This window comes from Carassius carassius, chromosome 5 (genome assembly GCF_963082965.1).
Source record: "Carassius carassius chromosome 5, fCarCar2.1, whole genome shotgun sequence".
Classification (NCBI taxonomy): Eukaryota; Metazoa; Chordata; class Actinopteri; order Cypriniformes; family Cyprinidae; genus Carassius; species Carassius carassius.
In genome coordinates, this window is record NC_081759.1 from 31,161,646 (window position 1) to 31,181,919 (window position 20,274).

Genomic DNA, 20,274 nt, shown 5'->3' on the forward strand with positions numbered 1-20,274 from the left:
ATAAGTTGGTACATGTGAAACAAGAAGGGTTTTGTGGATTGTTGAGCAGATCAGAGTCTTCTCTTTTACTATTCAAGTAAAGAGCTAATTAGTCTGTGTGATTTGACTCATTCTCTATTTTGTGCCATGTTCTGTTGTAGCAGTTGTGTGCTTTATGTTCTCACTTAAACAGCATTCTAGCAAATGTGAGGATCATGGAAAATACCTTAGGTAGATATTTCAGTGGCATTCTTTGTTGTTTTTTTGTCCACTTCTGTTTGCAGCTATACTTCCTCAACCTTTTTTTAACACTATTATCACTGGCCCTTACACCTTTATGACCATTAATTCAAAGCAATCCACACTTTGTATTTTTATTTATTTATTTATTGTAATTCTTTTTTGTCTTAACACTTGAACGTTTAAATGTATATATGAACATGAACATATTGTTTAAACATACCATGCCAGAGTAAAAAACTAGTAAAAAATAAGATAGCTCCAGCCTCCTCCATGAGTTTTAATATTAATGTCACAAGTTTCCACACACGTGCATTTACATTTATACATAATTCATGGTCTCAGTTTTTATTAAAGACTTCAGCACAAGAAACAACGTTTTGTACAAGAAAAGTATAAATATAAAGAAAACAACACCTCTGAAGTCAAGCATCATTCATTAGAGAAATATTACAAAGCAGATCTCATTGGACACAATGCTTTTGAAATTCTAAGTTATGGATGAATAACTCAACAAACTTGTTTTTCTAATAAAAAGTGGTCACAGATCAAATAAAACTAATTATAAAAAGAATCCCAGTTTAGGTTTCAGAGGGTTAGAGTCTTAATCTATAAAACTGAAAAAATAGACATCTACCCTTCTTACTCAACACTGACAAACATAGAGAGACAGATTACTGTGCCAGGAGCAGTGACACATTAATGACCCAGAAATAACTTTAGTTCAAACGCCTCCCTCAAGGGTTAAACAAGAACTTTCGTGGAACAATGTCTCATTAAATTAAAATGGTCCTCACTTCTCTAAAAGCAAGGTCAGCTGCTTTAGTGAATTCAGAGTATCAATAGTTTTAGGTCACCTTGTGATTTTTGACTCACTGCCACGTTGGTCTGAATAAGGGCTGCTGTTGATACCTGAATATGTAATAGTTGACATTTAGTAATAACAAAAATGTAGTTGTTCCCAAATCTTGTCTGTTTATTATTGCAATTTGTGAGCAAAATTGTTCTTATGGTGTCTGCAGCAACATTTTCCTGCTCTATAAAGCCGTGAGTGTGTTAAATCTGTTGCCCGACAGATTTGTGGTGGATGATTGGAATGGATCACAGTGAGAGCCTCAGTGTCACAGATGATGAATCACACTCAGAAAAAATGCAAGTGAGCACATTTCAAGATCATGAAAATATATTTTCGGTTGAGTTTGAAGTAGCTATAGCCCTTTTATGTTTCTTGTTTTCCACTTTTCCTAATAATGTCTGTGTGTTACTTTTTGTAGACATTCATTGTTCTAAGTTGCTTTTAACATACATAAAAAAACTGTGTTAATACCCAGAGATAAAGCAAATTCTTGGAAGCATATCAGTCCTTATGGCTCCCATAAATAATAGGTAGTAACATGGGTTACTGGTCAAAAATAAAAAAAAACTGGACTACTGCATGAATTATTAATAGATTCATGCACTAACCACTGACTCAACAAAAACAATGTGCATTCCTTAGAATAATTATTTTGGGAAATGTCTGCAAATTACTGTGCATTACAAGACATGGCTTCTGTTGTGGCTATTTTCTATTTCAACAAAGGTACAAGACAAAAGTATTTTGAAGATTAATTTTCTTGCAAGAAATGGTGACTCATACAGTATGAATGCATATGTACACACACACACACACACACACACACACACACACAATATTTGGTTATAAAAAATACAGGGATTCTAGAAAGTCAAATTGCTTTAGAGACTTTATATTTGGGTTTGTGTTTGTGTGTGTGTTTACAATCATTACAAAACCTTTTACAATATACATCAAAATCACATGACTGGGAAGGAGAGACTCAGAGCTAGGCACAGCTGGCACAGTATTATAAGAGACAGCTGTGGCCACTTGGAGTGAATCCATGAAGATGTCTACATAAGTATGGCTACTTGACAATACCCTTCAACATCTTTCTCCCCATTTTTAGGGCCCTTTCCACACCACCTCTTTATGTTTGGGATATGAAATAGATACACCACACCTGCACTTGGTGAGAAAATAAGCACTTGAGCAATATTGAATTTTCCTCCCAATCTAATACCCTCTCTATCCCTTTACGGTGAAGCCCACTTTACCTCAGTACCCAAGAGATAGTTCCTTGAAGCAGAAAGCAGTTACTCTATTTTCAATGTAAAATAACATTTATAACATTATAAGCCCATATTCACCAACATAAATACATAAATAAATAAAAACTGCAAATTTCCAGCAAAATTAAAGCTTGAGGGTTAAAAACATGCAAGAAGAAATAACGGAAAATTTACAACAAAAATTATATTATGATATATTATGAAAACCAATATAATGGGGAGCCACTGTATGACTGTATAGAGCAGGGTTCCTCAAATCTTGCCCTGGAGGTCCAATGCACTGCGAGTTTAGCTCCAACCCTGATGAAAGTCACCTGCCTGTGATTTTCTAATGATCCTGAAGACACCGACTGGCATTGATTAGCATGCTCAGGTGTGGTTGATTAGGGTTAGAACTAAACTCTGCAGTAAAGTGGATCTCGAGGTCCAGTTTTGAGGATCCCTGGTATAGAGGGTGTACAAGAGAGATCACACTAGTACTAGAGAAACAAAAGTGCCGAAGGGGAATAAAGTCAAAAAAACAATATATGAAGAAGAGGTGAGAATGAAAGAAGAAATGAGCACTGCAGAGGCAATGACGGCTGCAACAGGGCTTACTAAGTGCGTTTACATCTAAGTGTGTTTACATACACAGTCTTATACCAATTTCCTGATTTTGCTCTAGATGTAAACATGGTACTTGTGTTCAGAATATTCAACAAGCACATATCTGTTTATATCAGTTTCTTATATTTCTAGGATTTTAAATTACATTTTTTTGTACGTATAATTACAATTCAAAACGCAAAGGGAAAGCAATCAAGATTAGTTAATTCAATCACAAGCAGTACATGCTTTCCATCAGTATTTAATCTACAGCCCAAATTCAATCACAAGTTATTTTATTTCATATAATATGCTTTGCATTTCACTGTGAGATTGTATTAGTTATATTCATGTCATTTGTCAAAACGCTTTGTCACTGATGAAGTTAAAGCACCTCAGTCAGCATCTAACAACCATCTGAGACAAGCTGTCTTTCATTAGTTTTCAGTGAGCACAAACAGTAGCAAAAAGATTCTCTCTTTAAGAATCAGCAGAAAGTTAAGTCTCTCTCTCTTTAAAATTAATTGCACTTACAATAATCCTTTAATGGACAATTGCCATTTCTCTCCCTTATCGAAAGACTTTTAGAGATAATCTTATAATGGATGAATTGTCCTCCCTCAGGAAGTCCTTATAAACTGTGAAGTGCTTTTTTTCATTTTTGCTTGCTGCATGGCATTGTCATGGGAAGGCTTAAGACATCATTTACCTTTTCCTCTGTCAAACACTTCAGTCAAGCAGCTCAGTCTTTGTGAATAAATAAATGTCATTATTATATAACATAAATACAGTGAATATGGGTAAAGTACTGTAGGACACTTTTTTGTCACTGAAATGAATAGCAGACAGTGTCTCACTTTATCTTCCTTTAGATGATTTTCTGGATTAGCATTACACATAACACTTAGGCTACATGCATGTAAATTAATAATATGTCATCCATAAAGCTTACTGTACAGTATATCATGTGCTCACATGGCTTGTCCATGAAATAACTGGACCTCCTCGCTCCTCAAAACAACCATAGCATTTTAGTGCATCAACCACATGCCACCGATACCAAAAAAATACAGACACAGATTTTAAGAGTCAGAATGAAGCATGATGTTGACACACCAGTGTCTTGCAATAAAAGATAATCATTGGAGGTATATTGCTTTCTCAGGGGTGCTGTTTGGAGGGAATCTCTGCAACTTTGCCAAGAATGTTTTGTGTCCACTTAATGAAGAAATTGTTTTATAGAGCATAGGCCTATAAACAAACATTTGAGACCGACTGGAATAAATTTAGGGAGCATGAATCACGGCAAAAACACATAATTAGGGTTTGGGTTAGGGTTACCCTAACACTTTTTTGATTGGCTATTGAAACATTTTTTTTTTGCCAGTTTTTATTTTATTTTTACTTTATTAATTTTTTGATGCAGTGCCCAAATACCCTCATTTACATGTGCTATACATTATTTTGTTGTTGGAGGTTCTGAACTTCCTCATGACCTCACCCATTTTTTTACTTTTTTTTTTACACCAAATATAGGTGTAATTTATGGTCTGCCTATTCATTAATCTGAAATCACGAAGTTCAGACAATGACAATAGCAATTAAGTCCATTTTAGGATTTATGTCAATATAAAGTAATATATAAAGTAATATAAAAAAAAGTTTGAACATGCCTTTGTTTCTGCAAAAGCTGGAACACACTGAAGAAAACAGGTGTCAACCACAGCTATTCTAAAATCACGCCTCAAAAGTTGCATTTCTCAGACACAATTAACACATTTAATACACAAAATTTTATTTATTACTTAATTTTACTAAATATATAGGCTACTAAGGCAAAACAATATATTTACTGTCACAAATTCTACTATTTATATTTAAACAACAACAGAGATGAGCAGTCATTTAGCTTGTAATGATACACAAAGCAATAGAAATCTCAAAAGGTGAAGAAAAAGTCCCTTATTTTGCTGTTTTTAGTGTTTGTATAAATATGCAATTGAGGAGTGTTCAGTGAATTGTAGACTCTGATATGAGGTTTGTACATGCAAACTGTCACACAAGAGTGGACATCTGTTAAACAATGACAAAAATAAGTATGTCCAGAAAATCTTCAAATGTGACATCATGTGGTTTCATGGATTTGACATTCCAAGTAAATACAAACACCATTCCAATGTGCTCAGACACAGTGATTACTACCATACAGTACAAAATTTACAATTCAGTACCACTGTCTAACAACATATTTTGGTTTCATCATCTTTTTTATTTCATCTGGTTTCAATATCATTAAATGTTCATATTCACTGAATCCTCTTGAAACAAGTGTATCTATGAACCTGGCCTTGTCAGAATATTTAAAGGGGTCATATGAGGCTTTTTTAAAGATCATTATTTTGTGTATTTGGAGGAACAGAATATGTTGGCATGCTTTAATGTTCAAAAGACATTATTTTTCAAATACTGTACGTCTATGCCCCGCCTCTCTCAAACATGTCATTTTCTAGGAAGTCCCTCCTTCCGACAAGCGCAGTCTGCTCTGATTGGCCAACTGACGCATTGCATTGTGATTGGCCGAACACGACAAGTAACACCGCTTTCCATTATCATGAGCTTCATCTTTTAAAATAAATGTAAAGACAGTTAATAATGTCCTTAGTTTTACCATCAGTTCAAGCCTGAAGGGGGAACAGACTGGTGTGACAGACACAGTGATGAAGCTCTTATGTGTTTGCAGTACACAAGCCACGGACGGTTAAGACAGCTGACTCCACTGTGTGACCTTGTCTGTCTCTTGCTCTCTCTCTCACACACACACACGCAACACGCAAAACTCTGCATTTGAAAATTCAGTAGCAAATACATAAACTAATGACAAAACATACAGTAGCTGATTCAGAAGTCAGAATGACCTCCTTTCCTAGGTTCACAAAACAGTCTTCCATAAAATGTGTTGCTGTTCTGTTGTAAGTAATCTTAAAGATTCCTAAATGCATCTACTTTCTGAAGGCCAAATAAAGTGCTTTTGCATTCGCCTAGATACACACAGCATCTCCCTGACATGGCTGCTTCAACACTAACTGCGGTTACTGAAACCACGTCTTCTTTCTTTGCGTGAACATTTGGGCGGCATTACGCAAATATTTCCACATAGTGACAAAGACATGTGGGGGCGTGTTTGAATGAGCCGTTTTAGGGGGGATGTGGCAGAGTCTTAACTTTGATAAAGAATATCTCTTTGTATTTGAGACTTTAGTCTTTGCAACTTTACAGATCTTCTTTATGCACCAAGAGCTTGTAACACTCCAAAAAGAAAGAAAATTTTTTAATCGGATCATATGACCCCTTTAAGAGGAAAATTTCTATAGCATAGGAGACCCAAAGCCAAATGTCAATAGCTGAGGACTGGAATATGTTAAAACTGAGGGATGTGTTTGGAGATCATAGCCTTAAATAATACACAAATAGATCAAAATAACACAAACAGTACAAAAACGATTGAGGATATAAGGATGTTAAATGATGCAAATATATCTGTGTAATACTCATTGCTTACTTAATCAGTAGCAGACATGTCGCTGTGTGGCTACATGGACAGGGTGTTGGTAAATTAATATGTTTTTTCTTGTTCAAGAAGCTGTTACACTCTGATATTTCCCAATAGGTAAGAAAAGATGATTGAAAGTTACTTCTGTTTCATGCTGACTTTAACCACAAGGCTATCATTGCCACTTGATGAGTTAAAATAAGCTTCAAAGAGCTGAAAGAGGAACATGTATGATTCAATAAAGAAGAAACAGAACTGGCTTCAGATCAGAGGCCATGGGCTGTTAACATTATCAAGATACTTGTGCACATTTGTGCTCTTAAAGATGCTGTGCTGCAACTGGAGATTGACACTGAGTGCAGCCCTTTTTCCCAAACACACACAAACATGTATATTTTACATTATCAGCACATACTTGAGATTACATTAAATGTTGTCATGGCTTGCCAAGAGAACACAGAGATAGAATTTAACATAGCAAGTATATTATTGACATTGGTGTTTCAGAGCTCTAGTATTAAGACTGAATACCAGTGATGTAACACCTATTAACATAAATGGATAACATCTTTAAAGGAATAGTGCACCCATTTGTCTTATGTCAATCCAAACCTGCATGACTGTCGTTCTTTGAATTTTTTTTAATATTTTGATAAATGTCAAAGAAAATACAATCAAAACGGTTGGTTCTTTTAAACATTCTTAATTTGGAGAAAAAATATCCAAAATGTAAATTCTCTTTAATTATTCTGAAACTATTAAACTACTTACTAAGTTTTGTTTCTATTGGCTAAGTTTTATTTTTATAATACAATTTTAGGCTTTATATGTTAATGTATATGCTGTTTATATATATATATATATATATATATATATATATATATATGTATATATAATTTACTGTAGCAGTTTTTGTAATGTAAAGTGTTGAACAATAAACAGTAAAAAGACAGCAGGGATAAAAAAAATTTTTTTTTTTAAATCCTATGATTTTATCATATGATTTATCCTATGACTTTTACCATGGTTACTTAAGTATTCAAAGTTATTGGGCCTGTTCTAATACCCACATTTGTGTTCTTGGCTGCTTGAGAGTGTGCACATGACAGGAAGTTAGTGTGCAAGACAGTGTGAATAATGCTAATAATACACTACAGAGATGCAAAACTGTCACTGGGGCCGTACCCTAAGGTACAGAAGCTTGTACCTTATTTATCACTAAAAAGTTAATATAGTACATATGAAAACCATTTGATATGGTGCTGCCGCAGTGAAGGTTTTGTACTTTTTTTCCTGAGAGTACCACAGCAGAGCTGTATTTAAGGCTAAGCGAATTACATAATTCATTAAGTTCAGGAATTCACATCTAATTAATATCACGTCTTAGATACTACATATAATTTGGTAGTGAAAAGTAATATTTTGACAATAATTTTATACCAATTTTATTAGTTCAGAGAAGATAATGTTTTCTGTGAAAAGTTTGCAACTGCTTTTTATCACTTAATTAGAAGCACAACAATCATTTTGTGCTGTCTGTTACACATAGGAACTTCAGAACAGAACTTGGATGTTTGTTTTGAAGTGCAAAGCTCCAAACTGAAAATGAATAAAGAAATTCACAGAGGACACTGTAGCAGCAAAACATTGTGTACATCAAGTATATCACTTTAGAATTGAACACCTGCCAGATTTACACAGACAACAATACATCATTGTAAAGTAAGCTTTTTCTTTTTCTACACAGATAAAAGCGTGAAATCTCGTTCATAGTAGGGCCAAAAGAGAAACTGTGAGAAGCATAAATGTCAGATGCAAAGACCAGAGACAGTCTGGACATTTGCCATTTTCCTTGTGGATTTGTTTCTTGACTCATTCCATAGGAGACGTTCAAGTTCTCATTGTTACTGACCGCTAATGCCCTCTTTTTAAGGCACAGCTCTTCTGTTCAGCAGCCCATTTAAAATGAATTCAAGAGTCTGAAAAGGTCCTCAGGCACTGTCCCGCATGTCAGAGCACAGACTGTTGAGTGATTCTGAAAATCCCTGGCAAAATGCCCTTCCTGTTACAGTGAGCTATTTTATGCTAATATAGATTCATAGTCATGATGCTCCTCATTTAAATAGGCAGAGATGAAGACCTACATTCACCCTGTAAACCAGCAAGTTTTTAGCAACAGGAGAAACTGAACAGACCACTTGAACAAAATGCAGTCATTTTACCAGACAGAGAGGAGATGCAATAGAAAGCACTCTCTGATTTCCCCTGTTCAGGCACTTGAGTCAGATGAGGCTTAAAGTCATGGAAATATCCATGTTGTTGCCTCGTGGCCTTGAAATTTTCGACAAACCTCAGGGTTCTTTCCTCAGGTCAAACAGGGTGAATGCAATCAGCTAATACAGCCATGAAATGACACTGGGCATTATTTGGCAGCCAGTGAGATGTCATTTCATTTCTCATCTTATTAGGTCAAAGCTAAGTCCACAAAATGGCCTTCTTTGTGTTTGTCACACACAATGTCTGAATTTTAACCCCTCCAGCTCAGTCTGCCTGTCTGGCACAATTATTGTCATAAAATTTGAAATTTCATCTTTGCCTAGATGAAAAGAGATGAAAGATGAACTCAAGGTGTCCTCCCAGCAGAACAACCCTCAACGAGAAGGGAAAAATCAGCCTTTCATGAGCATCAAATCATCTGAGCGCACAGTATCTTTGACCGGGTTCCAAGAAATCACTAAGCACCTATAGATCGTACATTACCTGTGAAGAAAAGACAATGGAGAGAGTGTAATGTGCGCACATCCAAAAACTTTGGGCAGGTGCTCGATCATATGAAACCCTTCACAGTCAATAAACAAACATCGGCACACTGCCAGTACTGCTCTCAAAAATGTATAAAAGAACAATGTTTCGACCCTTAGGTCTTCGTCAGGCAAAACATCTTGAAACGTGATTTTATACATTTTTGAGAGCAGTAGTGGCAGTGTGCCGATTTTTGTTTATTCACTAAGAAAGAAAAACAAACATTAGTTACATTTATAACATTTATAACAATACCCTGAGTTAGATGCAGTCACCGAAAAATTCTTTAATAAAAATAGACCATACAGGGATTATTAGAAAAATCTGCTCATCCAAAAAATTGACAATTTAGTAAAGAGCATCTGTAAAATTGCCTTGGCTGCCAATAAAAAAAAAAGATGTTTATTTAAAGCATCTTTTGTAATGGTAAACTGCTCAAGAATATTTTTATTTGCCAGTTTAATAAGGATTTTGGAATTTGCAATGCACAAATTCTGTTGAATAAGTTCGTTTTATGAGATCAGTATTTCTCATTATATCCCATTATATAAATTCTGTATACATTTCATTTATAGGTTTAGGGTTTATGATTTTTTAATGTTTTTTAAAGAAGTCTCTTATGCTCACTAAACCAGCATTTATATGATACAACATTTTTATTTTTTATATAAAATTGTATCAAAATTTCTAAATGTTGTATGTTTCCCAGTAGCCATTGCTGAGGACCTCAGTGTCCCATGATGCTGATTTGAATGAAAACTGTTATGCTGCTTAATATTTTTGTGGTAACCATGTTTTTTGAGACTTTGATGAACAGAAAGTTCAAACAAACAGCGTTAATTTAAAATAGAGAACTTGAAACATTATAAATGTATTTACTGTAACTTTTAATCAATTAAATAAATACATTAAAAAATCTTACATGTAAAAGTATATGATATCTAGAATTTTAAGTCCAAAACAATAAAATGTACAGTATTCTCTAACACACACACACACAAACCTTCTCCAGATCTTCCATGATCAGATCCTGTTCTTTCGCGTTTTCTTTGCCTGATGACTGGCTTCTCTCACCCAGACCCCTCCCACTGCCCACCGACACCAGCTCTTGGATGAGCACCTGTCCTGGTCTCGGACCTCCAGCCTCCAGTGCAGACTCCTTGGTCAGGGGCAAGTTGGCAGGTAATACAGCATTCCCTTGCAGACGGTGAGAGTAGCTCCTTCTCAGCCCCGAATGGGCTGAGCAGAGCTGAAGCTTAAAGGCTGCCTTGAAACCTTTGCGAAAGTTCTCATTGAAAAACCCATAGACTATGGGATTTACACTGCTGTTACAGAACGCCAGCCAGTGGGCCAGAGGATAAAAATAGATGTTAATAATACGATGCTGACGCTCACTCAGGCTTGCGTAGTCACTCAGCATCATGAGTGCCCACAACGGCAACCAGGACAAGATGAAGAGCAGGGCCACCACTAGCAACATTTTAATGACCCGCTTCTTTTTCCGGGACACCAGCTGACGACTTTCATATCTGCTGTTTTTCCCAATGCTACAACCGGAGCCTGAAGTCCCAACTTGGCTCACAGGGACAGGCATGGATGTTTTGAAGAGCGTGATTCCAATCCGGGCATACATGATGACAATTAGGGTCAGAGGTGCCAAATAAATGTTAGCGAAGAGTACTGTGGTGTAAATCTTGCGCATCTCCTGGTTTGGCCAGTTCTCACGGCACCAGTAGAAGGGTTGTGTGCTGTTGCCATCGCTTAGCAAGATAGAGACTCTGTGCTCTTTGGTGACCTGTAGCATGACACCAGACGGACACATGATGGAGATGGCCAGAACCCAGATGATGATGATGATGAGGGTGGAGGTGGAGATATTGAGCTTCTGTTTGAAGGGATAGACAATGCAGCGGAATCTGACACATTAATATAAAACAAGGATGAGAGTGTGAGGAAAGACATTAAAATGAGAGAGGAAAAGAGATGGGTGACAGAAAACGGAGCAGAGGAGATTGAGACAGAAACAGAAAATATGTGTTTCAAGAAAGCATTTTAAGGAAAACTGTACCATAAATATAAACGTGAAGATAATTTTTACATTATTAAATTATTTACAGAAGATTAGGGTCAAAAACAAAGATAAGAGATTACTTTTTTTCTGCACAAATGTTTTCAAATGTAGCAAATCAGATTTTTGATGATTTCTGAAGGATCATGTGACACTGACTGAAGACTAGTTTAATTCAGCTTTGCCATCGAAGGGAATAAATTAAATTTAAACTGTTAGCACAAGAGGCTTCTTAAAAAAAAAAAAAAAAAAATTCAGACCCCCAAAAATGAGCGGTAGTGTACATTAAACACATATACACAAAGAATTATATTTTGATAATACTATTAAATACAACTATATTGACTGTATTTTTTTTTTGCCCACCTGTCAACAGCGATGGCCACTAATGTGAAGACAGAGGCAGATACAGATATTCCCTGCACCATCCCGCTCAACTTACACACCAAACTGCCAAAAGGCCAGCCTGCAGAAGAAAAGTGAAGTATGAACAACAGGGTAGAAATTACATATTGTATATATATTCAGGAACCATTCACTTTTCATATAATACTTTAGATCAACATTCCCAATTTGTGACATCATTTACAAGCATCTGTATTGAAATAAAAAAAATGTTGCTATTTAGCCCACCTTTAAATGCTTTTTATTTTATAATTTTACTCTCTATGCAAGACAGTTTCTACTGTAGTATATTTTTTGTTTCCTACTTTTTGTTACTTTGTCAGTTTTATTTATAGTTAATGCAACTTGACATACAGACTTTACAATGTGGATTTTTTTATCTCTCCCATTTGGATTTTCGCTCTCATTTACTCTCTTTTTCACTTATTGACACCACTTTAACACATTCCCTTGACTCTTTCAGCTTACAAACTGGAGCTGGCACTTTTTGTGTGATGAGTGGTGTTAGCTAAATGGATTACAGAAGAGACTGATGAGAAGAACAGAGCTCAGTCACTTGGGGACCAGTTGTTTTTGTTCACCTCTTGTGAGATTAAACCCAGAAGATCCTTTTAAGAGGCTGATTAAAGTTGGAGATATTGTGCAGCAGCTGGTCGACGTGTGGGTATGAATAATGATGTGATAAATGAAGAGAGTTTTGAAAATACAGATGGTGTAAGAGAAAATGAGTCTGAAGAACAGAAGAAAATTGAGAGAAAAAAATGGATAGAGATTGTGAGACATGTAGGAGACAGTAAGACAACGAAATAATGAGAGGAGGGGAACCAACAAAGAAAAAGACAGAGAATGGCACGGGTTATACAGTATTAAAGGTTTACTTATACAGAGAACTAAAAACAATCCAGATCCAGCTTAATTATATGAATCTAACTGCAAATATATATATATATATATATATATATATATATATATATAGAGAGAGAGAGAGAGAGAGAGAGACAGAAAGAGAGAGAGATAGAGAATGAAAAATGTGCTGTTCTAGAAATAAGAGCAAAGCTTTAAAAGTAAGATTTTCTCCATCTTAATCATAACGGACATAGGAACATGTGTCACTTCTGATTCTTATAAAGATCATAGTCAGTGAAGGAAATATCCCACAGCTATTATTTAGTCATGTTGGCATGTTCACGTTACAGGACAGTTAGGGTAGACTGGAACGCAGCCTTGATTCAGTCAGAAACACTTGGTTCTGCTGTGGCTTCATTTGGAACAAATTACGTGGGCAGAGCAAAAAGAGTGACGTTGGTGTGAATATTACCACTTTTGTTCATTGGTTTTTCAATTGTAATAAAAGATGCAAATCAATATTTCATTTGAGTTCCATTTTCTTTACTGTGTCGCTCTGCTCCACAACATGAATGAAAATTATATAACGTCAATTATTCAGTAATCTGCATAGGATAATGTCAAGTTTAATGTCACACTGAAGGTCTAAATGAGATTATCATAATGTTAGCATTTAGAAATAAACATCCAACAAGTACTATTGGGAACAAAATGCTTTGTGAAAAAAATACTTTTGTTGGTAGTCAGACACAATGGAGGATGTTTATTTTTCTGAATCAGTTGTCTTGGTTGTACTGCAAAAGATTCTTAAAAGGATTGTTACAAAGTTCATGTGGTTAAGGATTTTGATGAGGGGGAATGAAGAGTAATGGGTAAACTTTGTCTCTCTGTAAAATACTTTGTAGTTAACTTTCAGAGTCTGAGATGAATTTTGGTGTCATTAAGCCTACAGTTTCATGTTTTGTAAGTCTGTTGTAGGTCTGTATTAGACACATCAGGCTTTTACTGTTAGGAAGGTTGGAATGTTTGTTGTGAAACACAGCAAGGGGATCTTTGTAGCACTGCACAATGTTCTCTTAGAAAGATGCACAGCTGCTGTTTGTACTGTTTCAGGTCCGTGAAGTGCTTTGTCTGAAGTCCGCATGAACTTCAAAAGATCCATTCGCCTGCAGCCAGAATCCTGTCATCTTGCATTGGTAAAATCCAAGCTAGTGCAAACTTACTGAACCGTTTACTGTCAAAAAGCGTCTAAGTATAGGCTACTCTGTCAGAGTTTATTATTAGTTTGTTTTATTTCCATATTATTGAACATACATACAAGCTGACCAACCACAGCAATTTATTTTGCAATTATGCCTTTACTCCAACCCCTTTAGTAAATAATTTTATCGTTTAAATCTTTGATCATCGTATGACACGTTGTAAACAGAATTGTTTGTGACATAGAAAACAGGGCTGTTTCAAACTGCGTTTTTGAGACAAGTTTTGGTACACCGCCATTTTAAAGAGAAAACTCTGTATGAATGAATTTGCACAAGGTTTGTCACATTAAAAACACCAGACTAGCATGTAAATAAAAATTATAAACTTGAATACCCACAGGGTATTTCTGAAAAAATCTTTGTGTTTTTCGCTTTAAATTTATGTAGTAGAGCTGAACTGTGGGTGGAGGCCATTCCTTTGAAAGCATAAATCCATTTACTTTGTATCTTTGTATTTATTTCATGATACAGTATATGCTGCGGTTTTCTACTGTAGATTGCATTGGGGAACTTACAAATGTGTATCTGTCCTTGTGTCTGCTATGACCTGTGGCCCCGAAGGCCAGGACAGCCTCAACTCATAATTAAGTTAAGAACAAGATATTTTTACTGTCTAAGGAGGGTTTTTGCCTTTTCAATAGTCTGATGTGATTCATGAGCCAGCAGAAGATCTGTTCATGGCACTTAATGTCAGTCATGAAGCTAAATGAGCTCATGTGAATGAGTGAAATGGTGAAGCACACAACAGCAACAGGTCTCAGGTTCAGAACGATTATTACAAAATAGGATGGCAAATACGAGGACATAAATAAATAAAAACTACAGCTAGATAGGATGTTAAAACATATAACATATAAAAACACTACATAATAAGCTATAACTATAACTATAAGCTAAGGAGGAGTGATATGTTAAGTTCTAATGTAAAAGCATGAAGACTATTCCAAAGCTTTGGGACAACTAGTAATCTCTGGTTGGAAGACCTGAGAGATCTCACTGGATGGTGTTTCATCAAAGCCTTGGAGAAAACACTTTTGAAGAAACAGGACTGTTTAGACTCTGATTTATTCAAGAGTCAAGGCTGTTGGTGTGTTGTTCAATTCACAGAAGACTGAGGGTGTAGAAATAGGCTGGCGTGACAGACAATGTCACGTGGATTGTATGACCCTTTTCTGTATTTAACAAAGAAAACACTCAGTTCCACCAGATGGCCTGAAACCTGTTTGCAACTGATTGTTCAGATAAATTTGATGGGTTAATGACTTGTTACAAGTATAAATGGATTGCCATAGATGTAGAAGTGAAAGTGCTTTCGCATCTCCACACAATAGCTCTGTCTGTGAGTGTCATTTTCAACCATCAATAAGAGCTCTGCTGGCGTTGGCTATAAACAAATTGCATAATAAATACTTATCATGAATATTAATATGTATATTGTTATGAATATTAAATGCATAATAAATATAATTAACACACTGTTGATAGAGAATCCATTTAAATAAATATTGTAATTTTAGATTAAATTAATCTACATAATTGAATTATAATGTCAATTTGCAATTTGCACAGTTTCACAGTCTTATTGAATGTCAATATACAGTTACTTATATTAATGTCGTATTCTGCATGACCATATTTGAGATATTACTCCATACCTAAACTTAACAACTACCTTACTAAACTACCTTACAAAAAATACCTAAACTTAACAACTACCTTACTAAACTACCTTAAAAAAACTGTGAAAAAAAACATATGCAATTTTTTTATACAGCTGATTTTGTTATTTTGCATTATAAACTGCAAGATCAAGAAGGATTATACAGCATTTGAAAAGACATTTTGTGAATGAGAGGTTTTTTTCTGTTTTTATTTCTTTAGTTATTTTACGAAAAACTCACAAGATGCCTATTCCCTAATCGCATGTGCTCCCACTGCTGTACTCAGGCACACAATCGGCTGGATGGTCATATACAGTAAGACTGAAATTTGCATGGATTTATATCATTTAACACTAAAACCATCAAATCATATCAAGAAAAGTTAGTGGTCAAAACAGAGTTTATGTCATGCCTGTAAGACTAGCATTTTACTGGCAATGGTTAGAGAACTGATGTGTTACACTCTAGTCATCTTTCTGAGGTCAGCAGATAGTCTTTGCTATTTGCTGAGGACACAAATTCAAAGATCTCCAACGTAAAACTTACATTTACTGCAAATAAGGGTCAGGCTTTTTTCTTTAATCCTCTGAATAATGCCGTAAGGCTGCTGTCATGGTCTGTTCATGCTGAACCGCACACAATGGTATTGTCGCTGAGGTTCTTGGAATGCCTTGGAGTGTTTGGTGCATTGCATTTTCCAGCAGATCAAATATCAAATAGGCTCTGACCCTTGTTGATGTTTTTATGTGGTGCTGGGATGCAGCATAGTACACAGCTGAGAACAAATTCAACTCATCTGCTGTTGTCAGGTGATGTTCACACAAAACAGGAAAATCTTCCTGCCATATGTCAACACTTATTCTTGCTTTGCCTTGGCTTTGAAAGTGGGAATTGTGGAGCCAGTTACATGGAGCTGTTACATGCGAGGCCTTAGGTGGAAAAGCAGCACTGGTAAATGTGAAACATTGGTTTTACATAAAGATTTATGTCATCTTGACCTAAAGCTTCTTTAGGCAGCTCATCTGCTGCAGTCCTGTTTGTGGGGACAGAGAGGGAGTTCAGTCGTTCAATGAGATTTGGCTTCTCATCTGTTTGGTAGCTCAGAAAAGAGCAGCCATCATCAGGTATCACATAGAAAAGAGCATCTGCTAAATGCCATAAATGTAAATGTCACACATTTTTTATTAAGCCATAAGCAGGAGAAAATGCTATGAGTCTACACTAATATTCAATGCAGTCACATATCTGTTGAATCATCAAATTGGGTCTGACATGATAGTTCACTCTCTGCTGGGAAGGAGCGTGTAGCATGATATTTCTGTTATAATCTTCTCACTATCCTTTTGTCACGGATATCTGTTTGTGATCAGTTTAAAAATTGTGTACCATAAAAAAGTAAAAGTTTTAATAGCTACAAGTGAATTCAGGCATCACAACAAATGTAGAGTATAAAAAAATCAGCTAAAGTTTGATTGTTATTAAATGTTATTAAATTAGTAGGGTTGATGAACTTTAAAACAGCATTTGATTGATACTCAACAGAAATTGATACTCATTTGAGTCACATATTTTACATGTAGTCTAAAATATATTTTATATCTTGAATTTAAAGGTACAATTTGTAATATATTTGCAGTATAATATCCAAAAACCACTAGGCTAGTGTTATATATTTTGTCCAGCTGATAACTAACAATATCTTTAATGTTTTCAACTACTTGTAAATCATGAGAAAATTTCTATTCTAAACAGTGACACGGGGCAGTTCAGTCGCCTGTAAAAAGAGACGTTAGTTACCCTTTGTTACCGCCTTTACTGACGTAGAAACCACATGACAACAGTGTCGTGGACAAATGCGAAAGTAGCTTCGTGACAAACTTCAACTAGAAAGAGATGCCGATCTCGGTTGTGTTTTACTCGACAGGTGAGTTGTTTTGATTCGTATCTTTACAGAAAACGTATGCTATTAATAAAGATCAACAAGATTAGTATTATGGGGAATACATGCCAAACTCAGGGCATCGCATCTCTAGACCCGCGCGAGGACATGTCTGATCCATAATCTGATCGCGTCTTTGCATTGACTTTGTATGTAATCTACTCGCGCAAATCGTTGAACTCACGTTAAATCCATGATTTATCTTTCCGTCTGATTGATGGCCGTCAGCGGTTGGGTAGAAGACTACAAATCCCATCATTCCATGCTCCTTCTTAGCATCATCAAACCACGCGATTGTTATTGTTTTGGTAGTGTGCCCTCTAGTGGCAGGTCCTACAACCTGTACCTTTAATTATGTCTTGAATTGACATGTGCATAGTGCGGCATCAACACTAATCATTTTTAGAATTGTGAAAGTTATCTTATCATTTACCAATGTTTCTACTGTGCAGAAAACATCCCTTATATGTTTTCTAATTCTTTTAAAATTAACAAGATCAAACCAATTTGCAGAATATTTTATGGTACTGTCATAAAAGACTACCTTACTCATATAAACAATTTCTCAAAATGTAGCCATTTTAGACTGCCTGGTGTTACCATATTTGTCCCCCTTCAATGAAAAGTTAATACTTTTATGTCACGACTGCAGAGGATGTGGGAAGGTATACCCGATGGGTGAACTGCTAATAATTTATGTAAATGATGGAATAATATAAGGAATCAACAGGCACAGGTGGACTGTGGATCCAATAACCAAGACTACTGTATTTCGACTCAGTCCGGTAACCACTGATAGGCAGTTGCATTCAAACAGTCCTGTGTTTATTTGTTTTAATGCTTTGTAATCTGGAGACTGTCAAAAGTTTCTATTTACAACATGATTTGCAATACTGAAAATTGTTGCAAATAACACTGCAACGGAAATGATTGACAGCTTGATTATAAAAAGGAATCACTCTTTGATTGCTTTCTGTATAGATTATCTTCATAATTTGTACAAATGTTTTATATTTTCATGCTGCTAAGAGGGCCAGGGGCCACCGGCTGTATGCACTGCAGACACAAGAAAACAGCATTTAAATGCAGAGTAAATCTGTTGAAAAGCCTCATGGCTTCAAGGCATCTATATAGCCTGTGGTATGATTTATGAACATTAGTTCAAAAATAGCCTGTATAGGTGGATTTTTCATGTGATGTAGGCCCATTGTGATGTAAAAGTTTTGTATTACTTACACAATGAACACACATGGTGGGCTATGTGTCTATTGTTTTTAAATGCTCCTAATGCCAAATATCGGTTTGATTGCTTGTGTTACAAGAGAAACGAATCATTTTTGTCTACCTGATCAAGGGATGTAGTAGATTTAATGTGGGTGTGGTTCAGGTCACAGTTTTTATGTCAAACAGGTCGGCTTGGGTACAGTTTTAAATGAGTGCTGCTGTTGGATAATGGGTTGGGTGTTCTGATAAGTACTGTATGTGTGGGGTGGGTTTACTAAACAGGAAACATGCAGAACTCTGCACTATACTGCACACATCAACACATGTTTTGCTGATGGATATCTTTATTGAGAAATTGCAGTGTGGCCATAAAAAACATAGCCTGCCATTTGGTATTTTTTATTAGACCAGCGATGGATGAAGTTGATGATAATGGGAAATTAAACAAACACAAATGTTGGCATGGTTGTTTGTTTAGAGGTGAGTGTGTGAGATTAGATTGGGTGGAGAATGAAATAGGATGTGTTATGCAGACATCAATAGTTTGATGTGTGATGCTGTGCTGGATTGTGGATGCTGACTTTTGACTGCTGGTCAAAACATTGAGCATGCAGTTGAGAAACTTAGTGGAATGTTTGAAACAAGCTCAAAACCACTGATTCGACATAAGATCCATAAATGTTTCAGTTAATACTTACAGTAACTATAAATAGAAGTAGTCTATATAATACAAATTTAAATATGAACTATAATAGTACAATTTCAAATCAATTGTATTGGAATTTCAGGTAAGTAACCACCTATTAGGTGATAGGTCATAGTAGCAGCAGAAGGAAGACAATTATTGTACATAAATAGTAAAATACATGCAATATATATATATATATGTTTGACCTAGTTAAGGTTTGTCTGAAAAACACAGGAAACATTTAATCACATTAACAAGAATGCCTTTACCTGTGATGATATTGTCCACCAATGTTGTAGGCATGCAGAAGATGCCAACCAACAGGTCACTGATAGCCAGGTTGAGAATGAAGAGATTGGTGACCGTACGCATGTTCTTGCTCCTTAAAACAATGAAGCACACCACTCCATTTCCCACCATGCACACAATAAAGATGAGGAGGTAGGATACTATGAAGATAGCGGACACCAAGGGCTCATGCAGATAGAAGTCCACGTAGGTGACGTCTGGATAAGGATATGGACGAGAGGAGGTATGGTTCACTGAAACGTTGTGGCCGTTCTCCACAGGGGAGAAGAATGGAGATGATAGAGTGGAGTTTGGGTCCATTAGTTTCAACGCCATCTTTCTGAGGAGAGAGAAGAATATCTGACCTGTCTTTCATCTACATTTCATACGGTGGCCTATATAAAATATATAGCAGTGATTGTTCTTGAAAAGACAATCTCATCTCTGCGCTTTTAAAAATATTAATGTAACTAACTATCCAGTATATGATCCTGGAACCCTCTTTCATATTACATCGAAAAGAATACTTCCACCACCTCAATACCCTTTGTCATATTCCCACATGGTACAATGAAATGTCATTATTTTAATGAACTACTTTAAAAGG

At 35.8% G+C, this 20,274-nt stretch overlaps 1 protein-coding gene across 1 annotated transcript; it reads right to left on the reverse strand.

Moving 5' to 3' along the window:
* Positions 1-8,663: 8,663 nt before the first annotated feature.
* LOC132140410 (neuropeptide FF receptor 2) lies at positions 8,664-20,003 on the reverse strand. Its single transcript, XM_059549194.1, has 4 exons — positions 19,649-20,003; positions 11,721-11,820; positions 10,290-11,202; positions 8,664-9,244 (listed from the first exon to the last, which is right to left on the reverse strand). Exons 1-4 carry the CDS (start codon positions 20,001-20,003, stop codon positions 9,227-9,229), a joined length of 1,386 nt encoding a protein of 461 aa, XP_059405177.1. The 3' UTR covers positions 8,664-9,226.
* Between the last annotated feature and the right edge of the window lie 271 nt (positions 20,004-20,274).

Coding starts and splice junctions, on each gene's coding strand:
- LOC132140410 (XM_059549194.1), bottom strand. CDS start 20,003: ATGGCGTTGAAACTAATGGACCCAAACTCCACTCTATCATCTCCATTC. Junction 11,821..19,648: donor GGTGGACAATATCATCACAG/GTAAAGGCATTC, acceptor TTTCTTCTGCAG/GCTGGCCTTTTGGCAGTTTG. Junction 11,203..11,720: donor GTGGCCATCGCTGTTGACAG/GTGGGCAAAAAA, acceptor TTAATGTGTCAG/ATTCCGCTGCATTGTCTATC.